The sequence below is a fragment of the Prionailurus viverrinus genome, chromosome B3 (genome assembly GCF_022837055.1).
Source record: "Prionailurus viverrinus isolate Anna chromosome B3, UM_Priviv_1.0, whole genome shotgun sequence".
Classification (NCBI taxonomy): domain Eukaryota; kingdom Metazoa; phylum Chordata; class Mammalia; order Carnivora; family Felidae; genus Prionailurus; species Prionailurus viverrinus.
Genome location: NC_062566.1, coordinates 48,618,063 through 48,632,947, shown reverse-complemented (window position 1 = coordinate 48,632,947; position 14,885 = coordinate 48,618,063). Strand labels below are relative to the sequence as shown.

Sequence of the window (14,885 nt, the reverse complement as noted above, 5' to 3'; positions counted from 1 at the left end):
GGGTGTGGGGACATTGGATGAAACTAAAATAACATCATGGGATCTAGGTTTTACTTCCTGACATAGAGTATAGAATATGAAAGCTGTTTTTAAGAGGTCATGGCAATGATGTGTTTTTAAAAATGCCTCAAAAAAGTAAGTTATTTAAGCAGCAGTTATTTAAGTTGACTTGATTTCATTATTAATCTCCTTAGGACAAATAGCTTGAAGCTGGAAGGTATAAAGAAATTATGGGGGAAAGAGGGCTATCTTCCCAAGAAAGAAGGCAAAACTGGGGATGAAACTGAAGTTCCGCCTGTTCCTCAAGAGAGTATAATAATGGAGAATGTAGACCAAACTGTAATTAAAAAGGATCAGTCTCAAGTCCTTACCCAATCTAAAGAGGAGAAAGAAAAGCAGCTGCTGGCGTCATCATTATTTGTTGGGCTAGGAACAGAAAGTACAATCAATTTGGTAAGTAGTCTGTTATAGTCCTCTGAGAATCTTTGTCCCTGTCTTGTACAAAAAAACCGGGCTCTACGAAAGCTCTTGGCTGTCATCTATACACACAGTGGAAAATGGATTCCCTAGCTCCAGAGCCACCAGTGATACACTTTTTATATTTCTGAAAGAGAAATTCTAATTGGCTTAGCTTGAGTCAGGTGTTCTCTGTAGTCCAGTCAGCTGGGGCAAGGGTCAGGGTCCAAATAAAGTTACAAATATGACCATAGGTATTACTCCCATGGGTGGATAGGACAGTTCTCAGTGGGAAGTATTTTCGGTAGTAATAGTTCAATAATATTGATATGTCTTTGGGAAAAGTACTTCTCAAAATGGTATTTTCAATAGTAAAAGATAGGAATCAATTTAGATGTCTAACAGTAGGAGAGTAGGTACATAAATTATATTAGCTCAGAATATTACTCAGCCATTAAAAATGATAAATACTTCATTATAAAATAAAGAATACATGTGACATATTAAGCAAAAAAACAGAATATAAAGTTTTATTTATATTTTGTTTATAACTGTTAAGGAGATAAAAATGTATTGAGACTGAAAGGAATTACCCCAAAATGAAAATAATACTCAGGCATTATGATTATGATGGTTTTCAAAACTTTTTATGCTGATATATTACTATCATAGGAAAAGAATGAAAACTCAGAGTGAAGGACAGGTGCTATTTTTGAGCATCTGAGAATTCCATGTAATTGCCAGTTTGGTGGACTGATGGACCTACCTGGTACAAAATAGTGATTAGAGCTACCTTTTCTTCAGTTTTACATCATTACAGTGCTTTCATCCTCCCTCTCTCCTGGTGGAATTTTCCTTCCATCCCTGTAATACTCTTTGCTTGTTTTCTCTCTCTTTTTAGACCCCATTTCTATCAGACTTGAGATCCCCTCCTAAGGAAAAAAAAATTTCAATCTAAAAGTTATAAATAAGTAATGTATCTTAATGCTGTCTCAGTCAGCATTTGCACTTCAGCAAAGTGACTTATCTTGGGTCTCTAAGATGTTCCAGCTGGCTGTGGTAAGGGTATCAGTGAATGCCTGGCACTGAAGGGGCAAGTTCTCTGTGGTCACAGTGCGCCCAGGCTTATAGAACCCTGATTTGTGAACCCCATAGCTGATGTCGAAGGATTTCTGCCCTTTCAACAACATGCAAAGCTTTCAACTAAACAGTCTTTCTCAAGAGAACATTCATTGTGACAAATTCATTATCAGGCTTTTTTTTTGTGGTGCACTTGAAATCAGAAATGTAAGGAGGGTGTTTTTCCTTTTAAGGTATGCTAAATCCTTTCTGGGTTAGTTTTTTTACATAATCCATTCTGAGTATCAAGGCTTTTTGTTTTTCCTCATCTTTGCCTTTTATTTTGTATTCATTTTTGTTACTTTTTTAAGTTTTTATTTAAATTCTAGTTAGTTAACATAGTGTAATATTAGTTTCAGGTGTAGAATTTAGTGACTCGACATTTGCGTACAACACCTGGTGCTCATCACAACAAGAGCCCTCCTTAATGCCCATCACCTATTTAACCCATTCCCCCCTCTCCACCTCCCCTCAGCAACCCTTAGTTTGTTCTCTATAGCCAAGAGTCTGTTTCTTGATTTTATTCTTTTACCTTCATTTTTTTTTTTAATTTTTTTTTTTAACGTTTTATTTATTTTTGAGACAGAGACAGAGCATGAACGGGGGAGGGGCAGAGAGAGAGGGAGACACAGAATCGGAAGCAGGCTCCAGGCTCTGAGCCATCAGCCCAGAGCCCGATGCGGGGCTCGAACTCATGGACCGCGAGATCGTGACCTGAGCCGAAGTTGGACGTTTAACCGACTGAGCCACCCAGGCGCCCCTTTACCTTCATTTTTTAAACGTTTATTTATTTTTGGGAGAGAGAGAGCATGAGTATGGGAGGGACAGAGAGAGAGAGAAAGAGAATCCCAAGCAGGCCCCGAGCTGCCAGTGCAGAGCCTGATGTGGGGCTTGAACCGACAAGTTGTGAGGTCGTGATCTGAGCTGAAACCAGGAGTTGGACACTTAACCAACTGAGCCACCCAGGCGCCCCTCTTTTACCTTCATTTTTAAAAGTAATTTTCTCTGGGGTAACAAATTCTAGGTTAACTGTTTGTTTTCTTTAAATGTTAACATTAACCAAGATGTCACTCTAGTGTACTGTGGCTTGTGTAGCTTCTGATTAACAGCAGGATAGAAACTATAGAAAAAAAATTATTAAGCATGCAGACAAAGTAGTAGAAACAACACAAAATGAAGCACAGAAAAGAGAAAAAACAAATGAAAAAACTCAGAACATCAGTGACCTGAGTAACAATATTGAACAGTGTAATACACATCTAATTCGAGTCCCTTGGTTACTTGGAAATGGAAGTCCTTCACCCACCCACTTGTTTTCATTTTTGTGTTAGTAGAATTTTAGTTCTTGTTTGATGACTTCTGAATTGAACTATAGGAGACATCTGCTGAAAGCTGGAAGAGGTGTTGGGACTTGAGGGAGTGAGAGGGTATGGAAGAGGAACTAGAATTCTGCTTAGCTGGAATCACGTGAAGGGTGGCCACACCATGTTGAAGCCCCTAGGAGGATGGAGATGTGGATTTAGAGTAGTGCCAGACTGCTGCCCTGATTCTAGGCAACTTTGGGAGGCAAGGGGAATTGTGAGCTACCACTCCATTCTTACATAGATTTGCAGACCCCTCCCCAGGAGTGTTGGCTTAAGGATGGCAAATTTGCCATTCCCATCACCGGAGTCAGTAGCAAACATCACTAGTCAATTACAAAATTCTTGCCTGCTGTATGTGTGTCAGTCATTGCCAGTTGGTTCTTGAGGTAAAATCAGTTTTTCTTCTCTGTTTATTGACTTGTGGGCCATGAAATCACGATTATCATAGACAACTGAACCAGAGTTTGAGCCATCCATGTATTTGAGGGTATCTTCTCTTCTACAGGACAACTCTGGAAACTCAAATAACGGCTGGGTTTCTCACTGTTCTTAATTTGTGCAATTCTGTACTCTAACATTCTGAAATTGATCAAGTTTTTAGAATTGTTCACCAATGACTTTTTGACTTTCTTTTTTTGATGTTATGTATATTTAATGAGAAATAAGATTTAGCTAATAGTTCAAAGTGAGGTAACTGTCATAATTTTAGGGTTTAACATTTTATTCATCTCTGATTCTTTTGTTAATCTATGCTTTATACATAGACTCTTAACAAATTAGTAAATTGTTCATTTGAAATTATAGAAAGATGTTTAAAACTCATGACTGGTAGAATGGGTTTTTTAGATATTGTTATATTTTATTTTTGCAGCTAGGAAAAGCAGATACCGTATCTCACAAGTTCAGAAGGAAATCAAAAGTCAAGGAAACCAAAAGTGGAGAAACAACCAGTGCTCAGAATATGCCCTGTTCTTACTTTAGTTCTTCGTCAGATGTGACTTATGAAGATGATTATTATTTGGATAATTTGCAGGATAGAGGAGACAAAGAATTAAATAAGTTTTCTCTCAACTCAGAACTTCTGGATTCTGAGTCACTCACAGAACTTCCCTCCGTTGAGAAACTCTCCAGTTGCACACTGTCTACACCTTCTTTGTTCACTGATGATATGGAAGGTCTTCACTCTCCTTCGTCCACTGCAGCCTCAGTTACTAATGAAATCTCTTTAGCTTCTTCTCTGTTGGAAGAAACTTCTGAACACATGCATTCAGATCTTGTGGAGCTCTGTAATAATGAAACCATATCAGTGTCTTCTTACAAAATTTGGAAAGATGACTGTTTACTGGTGGTCTGGTCAGTTTCTAATAAGAGTGGTTTGGAATTGCAAAGTGCTGACTTAGAAATTTCTTCTGCAGAAAATTTCAAGGTAAGACAATGAATGGTTCCTTATTTCTTTCTTAAAGGGGTAATGCTTACTTAGTGTTTCTGCTCTTGACTCTTCTGATGATTTATAAATTTCATCCACATCCTTTCCTCTTTAGCAAAAAGACCCAAAGGTGTGACAGGTTTTTTATTATTTTGAGTAAGGACGAATTATTCAAAAGAGACAAGGAAACATAATAAAGATTTTCCAGCTATATTGGGGAAGGCCATAAATATAAATGTATAAAGTGAGTTTGGACAGAGCACAGTAGTTAGGAATGTAGGCTCTTGGGACACCTGGGTGGCTCAGTCGGTTGGACGTCTGACTTTGGCTCAGGTCATGTTCTCAGGGTTCATGGTTTGAGCCCCGCGTCGGGCTCTGTGCTGACAGCTCAGAGCCTGGAGCCTGCTTCCTATTCTGTGTCTCCCTGTCTCTGGCCCTCCTTTGCTCACGCTCTGTCTCACTCTCTCTCTTTCAAAAATAAATAAACATTACAAAAAAAATAATAAAAGAATGTAGACTCTTGACTCTGAATGCTTGGCTTTGAATCTTTCTTTTGCTACTTACTAGCTGTGTTACATGGTCAGGTTATGTAACTGCTTTGTGGCTTTCAGTTTCCTCACATTTAAAATGAAGATATTAATAGTGTCTGCCTTTACTGTGAGGAGTAAATGAGTTAATATCTGTAAAATGCTTACAGCAGTACCTAGCACTTGGTAGGTGTTAGTGTGTTATTATTTTCAGTGTGAATTTTGTGTTTTTTTGCTCCCTTTAAATGTCTCACAGAACTGCCATGTTCATTCATTCTTCATTCTTGCCATAAACACTGAAACAGAGTTCTCAATTTAGCAAAGCAGAACATCAAGGAGTAAGAATATTGAAGGATAATATTGTATACTGTCTGCTGTCTTTTTCTTTCATTGATTTATGTTGAGTGCTTGGGCATCAATTCTATTTCTTCCCTAGAGAATTGCTTTTTTGATATTACATTATTGTATGGATGTCCTTGCTGGAGTTATGAGACTTGACCAGTAGATAGTTATTTCACAAGACTGACCAATTTCTTCTGTGAGCTAAAATGTGTTGAATGGGATATTACCTGAGCCACTGACCAGGGCAGAAGTTCTGACTGTAGGTGTTCATTAGGACCACCTATGGAACTTAAAGAAACAAAACAAAACAAAACAAAATCTAATTCAGTTGCTTGGGCTCGACTCCCCATAGGTTGAGTAAGGGTGTACTGTAGCTTGAGAAAAGAAGACGTGTGTGTGTGTGTGTGTGTGTGTGTGTGTGTGTGTTGGTTGTGGTGTTTTTGGGTTTTGTTTTGTTTTGTTTTTTAACTCTCCTGTTTTAAACATCTAGTGCTAGTCAGGATTGAGAACCAAATAATCTTTTTGTTGTTGTTACTAAATTATACAGAGGTTTTCACTGCAATTTGTCACATAACTTTTACCTGTATACTATATTAATTATCTGTGCTAGTAAATTTTTCTCAAGTGAAGTTGTTAGTCATTTTTATACTGTAGTTTGTTATTAACATCTCACAATAGTATGCTTTTAAATTCAATTGAATAGAAAATTGGTATTCATATAATAGTCTGTATTGATCCTTTCTTCAATACTTTTATTACTTTTGTTTACAGATCACTGAGCAACCTGGATGCTGCTTGCCTGTAATAGAAACAGAAAGCATCAAAACCTTTCAATATAGTGTACAGATGGAGAAACCTTTTACAGAAGGGAATCTTTTTGGTTTTATAAATTATCAGATGATGGATACTCATTCTGTTCAGCTTGAATTTTCTGTAAACTTATCACTATTAGATTTCATTAGGTAAATATTTTCTGGAATGTTAATTCAAGTTACTCATTCAGCAAATATTTATTAGGCCTTTTCTCTGGACAGAAGCACTGCACTAGGCGCTGCAGAGTAAAATAATTCAAAGCTAGATACAGTCCCTACCTTTAGGGAGAGTCCAGTCTAGGGAAGAGACATTGAACAATCACATAAATGCATAAATAATTTTGAATTGTGCTTTGAAGAGGAAGTAAATGGTACAATGAGTGATTATAGTATGGGACCTGATTTACGTTGGGGTTGATTAGTAATTTTGGAAAACTTCTGAGAGAAAGTAATATTAAAGTAATGTTTAAATTGAAATAACTTCAAAGATTCCAGGTGGCTTCTTTTTAAAGCTTTTAAAGTTTCTCTCATTATATTTCATTTATTTGATTAATTCTTTCATAAAATCTGTTTATTAAGGTTTAGAGATCTGCAAGAAAATTACTCAAGGTTATTAAACTTTAATTAGAGATATAGTAAGTATTTAGCATTATACAAGGCACTAAGCCGTGTTACCAAAATAATTGAAAACAAATTCTTCATTTTTCTGTTCTCATTTGGTTTTATGGATATATTTTACTGTATTCAAATATTTTTTTAAATGAAGGCTGCCTGAACCAAAAATGCAGAATGCCAATAAATATCTGTAAAAATTTTTAACCTTCACACATTAACTTGTGTTACACTGCTGTAATTTTTGCCTATTCTTTACAATCTTTTAGTAAGAATGTGTCTCTCAGTCTGTCAAAGAGTTTTCATGGCCTTGGTGCTGTATGAGATAGAATCCAGCCTTCCAAAAACTTATACTCTCTGACTAAAAAGGTATATCCCATGGTGAGCATTAGTAACCTGAAGCAGCACAGTATATATAATTAACAGTTCTTCTGTGTGTATTAATAAAATCCTATGTATGTTTTAAAAATATTTTCCCCATTATAAAATCAGTGCATAATTATTACAAAAATTCAAATGCTATGGAAAAGTATAAGTAAAATATAAAAGTTCCTTGTAATTCTACCCCCAGAGACCCAGTGTTAACTATTTGATCTTCAGTCTCATGAACCATTTTCAAAAATACATTTGTTAAAATCCTTTCCTTAGTCTGAGTTATGTAAGGTGCTAGATCTTCATATTTATACTCTGTACATGATGTTGATAGTGTCTTATTGTCCCCAAATTCAAAGTATATTTATATTTGAATGATTCATCAAATTACTTGGTAAAAATTTTTTTAACTTGGTAAAATTTTGCCGAAATGACTAATGCTCAGAAAAAGAACTGAGTGATTTATTGGAAAGACATTGACACTTTAATAAAATCTTCTTTTAGTATTTCCTAAGTTTGGAGGTTGATGGTAAGCATTCTAATTCGAATCATAGTTAGTTTAAAAACATAAATTTTGTGGGGCCCAGATTTACAATGATTATGTTTTATTCCCATGAGTCATTTGAAATGTATTTGTTTAGAATTAATTTCATTCTTTTGGACATATCTAATTTTAAAAATTATTTTCAGACCGTTGAAAATCTCAACTGAAAACTTTGGCAAACTCTGGTTATCCTTCGCAAATGATGTGAAGCAAAATGTAAAAATGTCAGAATCTCAAGCTGCTCTGCCTTCTGCCCTGAAGACCCTGCAACAGAAACTAAGACTTCATGTTGTTGAAATTATAGGTTCGTAGAGTTATGAAAAGGCAATTTTGTGTTTATGGGGGCTTTCTCACAGAACACAAATCAACTTTTACAAGTATCAGATTTCTTAGAGCTATTATTTCCTGTTATGAATACCTTTCAAATGAGTGTGTTGTTCAGACTTTATTAAAGAATTTTTTGTGTGGTAAAGTATAACAGGATTTACCATTTTAACCCAGTTTTAACTGTATAGTTTATTGGCATTAAGTGCATTCATGTTGTGCAACCATTGCCACCATCACTTCCATAACTCTTTCCTCTTGCCTGACTAAAACTCTGTGCCCTTTAAACACTAACTCCTCATTCCCCCTTCCTCTCCAGCTCCTGACCACCACCATTCTTATTTCTGTCTCTCTGAATTCAACTACTGTAGGGATCTCGTATAAGCAGAATCATGCAATACTTGTCCTTTTGTGACTGGCATATTTCACTTAGCATAATGTCTTCAAGGTTCATTCGTGTGTAGCATATGTCAAAATTTCCTTCCTTTTTAAGCCTGAATACTATTCCTTATATGAATATACCACATTTTATTCATCTATTCATCTGTCGATGGACACTTGGATTGCTTCCACCTTTTGGCTATTATGAAAAATGATGCTCTGAGTGTGGGTGTGTACACATACCTGTGTTTGAGTCCCTGCTTTCAGTTCTTTTGGTTATATATGCAGAAGTAGAATTTCTGGATTATATGGTAATTTTTGTTCAATTTTTGGGGAAACTGCCATATTATTTTCCACAGCATCTGTACCATTTATATTCCTACCAGCAGTGCACAAAGGTTCCAGTTTCTCCACATCCTTACCAACAGTTGTTATATGTATATGAGTGTGTGTGTGTGTGTGTGTGTGTGTGTGTGTCTTATAGGATTAGTAGCTCCTTGTGATTTTAATTTGCAGTTCCTTACTGATCAGTGATGTTGAATATCTTTTCACGTGCTTCTTGGTCATTTGTGTATCTTGGAGAAATGTCTGAGTCCTTTTGTCTTAAAGAATTTTCAATTTATGTTTTCTTGTAGGCAATGAAGGGCTTTTGGCCTGTCAGCTGCTCCCATCCATCCCCTGCTTGCTGCATTTTCGAGTAAATGGTGACGTATTAGCCCTGTGGTTCAGATCCTCCTGCTCTACTCTTCCTGACTATTTACTGTATCAGTGTCAAAAGGTAGTGGAGGGATCCTAGCAGAAGCTCTGCTTTTATTTTACTCCATCAAAATAAATGGTTTACATAGATAATCTTATTTACCAAAGTAAAAAGAACTCCTGGTTCTTCTAATGAAAACGGGGATTATTACAAGCTGTGGTTTTATGTGTTTTCTTTATGAATCCTGATCAAGAAAGATCCCTAAGAAACTGTATCCTTAACCTTTTACTCAGGATTGTACAGTATGTTTGGGTCTCACAAAAGTGACCTGAACTAATGTTATAAACTGCTAATGATTTATATGTCACTTAGTGTAGAGGGACTGAAAATATTTATTTTGTTATAAATAATTTTATAGCAAATTTACTCTAGTGCTAGCTGATTTGTAGTAAAGCCAAGTCTCCGTTCTCTGCATTAATGGTGGGGGAGTCGGGGGGAGACATGGCATTGATCATCCCAAACCTAATTTGTATTTGGCTTTGGAATGCAGTGTAAGCTTTTCGATAGGGAAGTCATTACTTTCAATTATGTTTTGCTTGGATAAGTGTTGAAATAAATTGGCACAGCACACACTAACAGTTTAGGAGATCCATGAGCATGCTGGATATCGGGGGGATTCAATCTGTGATATAGTTTTTATTGTAGATAACTTGTTACACATAATTGCAGATAATTCAGCTACAGAATTTGTCCATTTTCCACTTGAACTTATTTTTAAAATTCAAAATGAATCCTTATTTTAAATGTATTCTTATTTTAAAAACCCAGAGCCATTTACAAAATATTGTCATATAAAAACATAACCCATAAGAGGACAGAATACTAAAACAGATATAAAAGGACTTTGTAGTTATGGCAACTATCTTAGTTACCATTTAGGTCCATTTAGGTCCTTTTGACAAACTAAATTTTGTGAGTATAAATGGTAAAACCATCTTTCCTGGCTTTTGAATCTGCTAATACTCAATGGATACAACCACAACAGTGACTACTTACGTATACTGTACAGATTCTTCAGTAAGATACATCATTTTCATGTTGTAATTGTGCCTTTATGGCCTATGTCAGAATTCTTGTCAGTGAAAGAAGAAGTTAGGCCTACTATGAACAATGGACCACAATCTTGAGATTGTACATTAAAGTTAAAAACTGAAATGGTAAGTATTTTATAAAATCTTATGGTGCTGTGGAAAATATTTATTATTTCACTTTTTCTGACACTTCACCATGGAGACTGTTCAGGTAATACAGTTTTAAGTCATTGCAGTTAATACTCTGGTTAATTGGTACTGTTTATCACCCATGTGTGGAATTCTGGTTTAAATTATCTCATTAATCATAACTGATAAAGATACTAAAGGGATTCCCTAGAGCTGTTAGGTTTTATTAGTTTTTTGTGTCTAGCATTTTTCTCCCTAAAAACAAAAGCACTGTTTTTAAAAATTAATTTTAAAGTTACTCATTTTTAAAAATGTCACTTCTTGTTAATTTCATGTTTTTAAAAACATACAGTAAAACCTTGCTATGAAAGTAATGATAAGTGACTAGAATTTCCTGAGTAGCTTTCTCTTTTGAATAGAAGGTCAGATTCATCTTTATGCTCCCAGCAGCGTCATGTGAAGAGAATGAGCTCTCTTGGATGTGGTGGACACTGGTAGCTAGACTTACCAGCTTCCTCTTTATTTCTGCCTCTGTCAACAGCACCCCTCTCCCCCAACCCCCGATTCTGCTGTTACTCTGACAAAAAATTAGGAAGTACCCTCTCACTTTGTAGAGGAATACAGTATGTGGCAAAGGAGGTGCTCCAATTTTTTGTGTATCCTTACTCCTGTGTGTGTGCATGATCACCAAGGCTAGGTTGAGTATAGAGCAGTGTGTGTAAGGTGCCCAGCAAGCAGATGGACGACTATCTAGGAGAGATTACAATGGGCTACTCTGCTGCTTTGTTAAAAGGTTGGTCATGAATAGCAACTGACAGTTGTCAGTAACATTGCTTGGCCAACAGAGCTGTCTGATTGTGGGAGATGTGTAATGGTAGGTTAGGGCCGGGAGCATCATTTTAGCTTGTCAAAGGGAACATAGTGTCACTTTTGTTCTTTCTGAATCCACTAAATAAAAAGTAGAGTAATGGAGTTTCCACTGAAACATTTAGTAGAATGTTTACAATTTTTATATTTTTATGGCTTTAAAACAACAGTAGGAAAGAGTGAATTTTAAAGAACTTCGGAGCAGTGTGTATCTGCCTAAATTAATTCAGTGTTTTAAGTTCCAAATCAGGCATCACCAACCTTTTTTGCATTGCAGGAAGACGTGACTGTAAAGTAGGGAGCATGATTTTTGTGGGCAGATAATCCTCTTTACCTTACAGTCATGGTTTAAAGTGAAGGGGCAGCATCTGGAGTAGAGCTGTGGTGGGGATGCTCAGCGTGTGAGTTCTGTGCCAGGCACCTTGACTGAGAGTGCAGGCGGCGGCAGGTGTGACTCTGGGGGAGAATAAAGGGCAGACGGCAAAACCTTAAGAGCAGGTGAATGAAGAAGGATCAGGCTCCCGCCAGAGTAGTCCCTGTGGAGGCGGGCGGATCAGGCTCAAGGGAAAGTGGGGCCCTGAGTAAGGGTACTTCTGAAGAGAGGGCAGATAGAAGGTGAGCAGTTACCAAGTGCTAATGTGCCAAGTGTGTCCGCATGTTCTTTGCAGGGGGGCACTATTTAAATAGTAACCTGCTATCCTCTACCAAAAAACAGTTGTGCTGAAAATGCAGTATTGTATTTTTTCCTTTATTTTGTTTCATGTCAGTAATATTGTAAAATATTGAGTTCTTTGTCTTCTTTTTTATGGATGAATGTGATCTTTGTCTCATGATTGTGAGCCACTGCAAGTGCACTGAACCTATTCACAAGTCTTTAAGGTGTTTTGCTGTGTTAAAATTTTAGAGGGAAAAATGCGAGTGAGAATAACAACCTAATAGGCATTAATGACTTTATTTTGGAGTTGAATTCTGTAATTTGAAAAACAATTCGGCTAAATATGTAATAAATACAAAGTGATCTATATTGTTCTTTGGTCTGTATATTTTTTATTATCTAAATAGCTAATAAGTAATCCTATTCAGTAATTTGATAGGGTTGGTGAAAAGGAGCAGAAGCAACTGGAATGGGATGAAAAGAGTGATTTACTCATTGCAGTCCCTCAAAGAATCTGGCCTAATTGGTTAAAAGTAAAGATACTGCTGTTTCTGTGTGATGTTCAAAGAGAACTTTGTGGGCTTCAGGCATGGATTCGTTCTCAGGTGTGTGCCCATATCCCCTAGGTCAGCTTATCCTAGCCTGACCAGAGCATTCAGAGCAGTGCTTTCTTTCCATGATGCCCTCTCCGTACAGCCGCCTTAAGATGCAAGAAACACAGTAAGTCAAAAGGTGATTTAGTGAGTCTCTGTCTCTACATGTGTATCCTGAAACACAAAGCTAGATCAGAAATGGCATTTAAATCTCACTGACTTATGCCTACTATTGGCTATAATGTGTGGCAGGCAAGAAGTTCTGAGACTTGAAGCCCCATCTTTGGGACACTGAAGGTAAAGGAGGTTTAAATGCACCACACCCACTGCAGTAATTGACAAGAAGGGACTCTTAAAGGGAGGGATGGCCTGCTGCCAAACCTGGTAGTCAAAGTTAATGATTGTATGAAAGTTACTTGTTTATGTGTGTGCATAATGAACGACTATGAGCTTTTTATGGTTAAGAACCATGCATATATTCTATTCTGTGTTCCTTTGCCTGATGCATAATATAGGCATTCAGTAATAGGGACTCAGCTTACTGAATGAATGACTAAAAAGACTTGTCCCATCAAAGTAAATAATCTGAGACCAGGTAATATCTAGGGATTGACTTTAGCAATCCTGTGGCTCTTCTAGAAGTAAAGAAAAGTGATCAGATTTAGTTTATAGATATAAGTTAGCAGAAAGGGGTTTTGGTGAAAATAGCTTGTGCCAGTTTCCACCTGGTGGAAGAGAGGAAGCATGACTGCTTGATGAGACCTTTACCAGCCTGAAGGTTAAGTCCTGTGAGAAGTTGCCATGCCATTTAAGAGATCTCTCTGCAGATACAGTGTGATTACAGATAGATACTATGACTTGGAGGAGGAGGATGTTTCTGCGTTATGGCAGATATTCATGAAGTTTTAGTGATCTAAAAGAACTGGTTTTAGGACAGAAAGCAGTGGACATTTGATCAGTGAAGTTAATGATAGCTAATGAATGTGATAAGGCAGATTTACTAGCTAAGCTAGCATTACATGTTTCTTCAGAAGAGTGAGCACTGTGATAGTGGGAGGGACAGCTATAAATTAATAAGGCCAACAGCATCAGGAAAGTTGGGAAAGAACAGTTCTGAATAAAGTAGCAGGAAGCAGAATTACTTAAAAGGAAATGTGTTTCCTATGCATCATGTGGGAAACTTTATGGTAGGTGCATGGATCCAAGACAGGATGGTACCCAAAAGATGGGTCCATAGACCCCGAGAACTTAAAGATTGTGAGTTGGATACAGGGAGGATGAGCTTGGGCATGGGGGAGAGACAGATGATGTCAAACACCGTGAGTTTTCTGGAGCATCTGTAATCCTGCAAATGTAGTGAGTTCTTCTAAGTGGTTGCAACTAGATTGTGGGCTTCTTTCCAAGAGAAGAGTCAATTTTCTTTAGTTATTTTATTTTATTTTATTTTATTTTATTTTATTTTATTTTATTTTATTTTATTTTATTTTATTTATTTTTTTATGAAATTTATTGACAAATTGGTTTCCATACAACCCCCAGTGCTCATCCCAAAAGGTGCCCTCCTCAATACCCATCACCCACCCTCTCCTCCCTCCCACCCCCCATCAACCCTCAGTTTGTTCTCAGTTTTTAACAGTCTCTTATGCTTTGGCTCTCTCCCATTCTAACCTCTTTTTTTTTTTTTTTCCTTCCCCTCCCCCATGGGTTCCTGTGAAGTTTCTCAGGATCCACATAAGAGTGAAACCATATGGTATCTGTCTTTCTCTGTATGGCTTATTTCACTTAGCATCACACTCTCCAGTTCCATCCACGTTGCTACAAAAGGCCATATTTCATTTTTTCTCATTGCCACGTAATATTCCATTGTGTATATAAACCACAATTTCTTTATCCATTCATCAGTTGATGGACATTTAGGCTCTTTCCATAATTTGGCTATTGTTGAGAGTGCTGCTATGAACATTGGGGTACAAGTGGCCCTATGCATCAGTACTCCTATATCCCTTGGATAAATTCCTAGCAGTGCTATTGCTGGGTCATAGGGTAGGTCTATTTTTAATTTTCTGAGGAACCTCCACACTGCTTTCCAGAGTGGCTGCACCAGTTTGCATTCCCACCAACAGTGCAAGAGGGTTCCCGTTTCTCCACATCCTCGCCAGCATCTATAGTCTCCTGATTTGTTCATTTTAGCCACTCTGACTGGCGTGAGGTGATATCTGAGTGTGGTTTTGATTTGTATTTCCCTGATAAGGAGCGACGTTGAGCATCTTTTCATGTGCCTGTTGGCCATCCGGATGTCTTCTTTAGAGAAGTGTCTATTCATGTTTTCTGCCCATTTCTTCACTGGGTTATTTGTTTTTCGGGTGTGGAGTTTGGTGAGCTCTTTATAGATTTTGGATACTAGCCCTTTGTCCGATATATCATTTGCGAATATCTTTTCCCATTCCGTTGGTTGCCTTTTAGTTTTGTTGGTTGTTTCCTTTGCTGTGCAGAAGCTTTTTATCTTCATAAGGTCCCAGTAATTCACTTTTGCTTTTAATTCCCTTGCCTTTGGGAATGTGTCGAGTAAGAGAT

The 14,885-nt window shown here is 37.1% G+C and overlaps 1 protein-coding gene across 2 annotated transcripts in view; it reads left to right on the top strand.

The window, feature by feature from the left end:
- AP4E1 (adaptor related protein complex 4 subunit epsilon 1) overlaps window positions 1–12,085 on the top strand; it is a 61,475-nt gene extending 49,390 nt beyond the window's left edge. For both annotated transcript variants that reach the window (XM_047863506.1, XM_047863507.1), the window contains 5 exons: window positions 195–453; window positions 3,811–4,365; window positions 6,006–6,196; window positions 7,721–7,878; window positions 8,915–12,085. In XM_047863506.1, coding sequence (XP_047719462.1) covers window positions 195–453; window positions 3,811–4,365; window positions 6,006–6,196; window positions 7,721–7,878; window positions 8,915–9,075 — 1,324 coding nt within the window. In that variant the 3' untranslated portion in view covers window positions 9,076–12,085. The remainder of the gene's footprint in view (window positions 1–194; window positions 454–3,810; window positions 4,366–6,005; window positions 6,197–7,720; window positions 7,879–8,914) is intronic.
- Window positions 12,086–14,885: the final 2,800 nt, after the last annotated feature.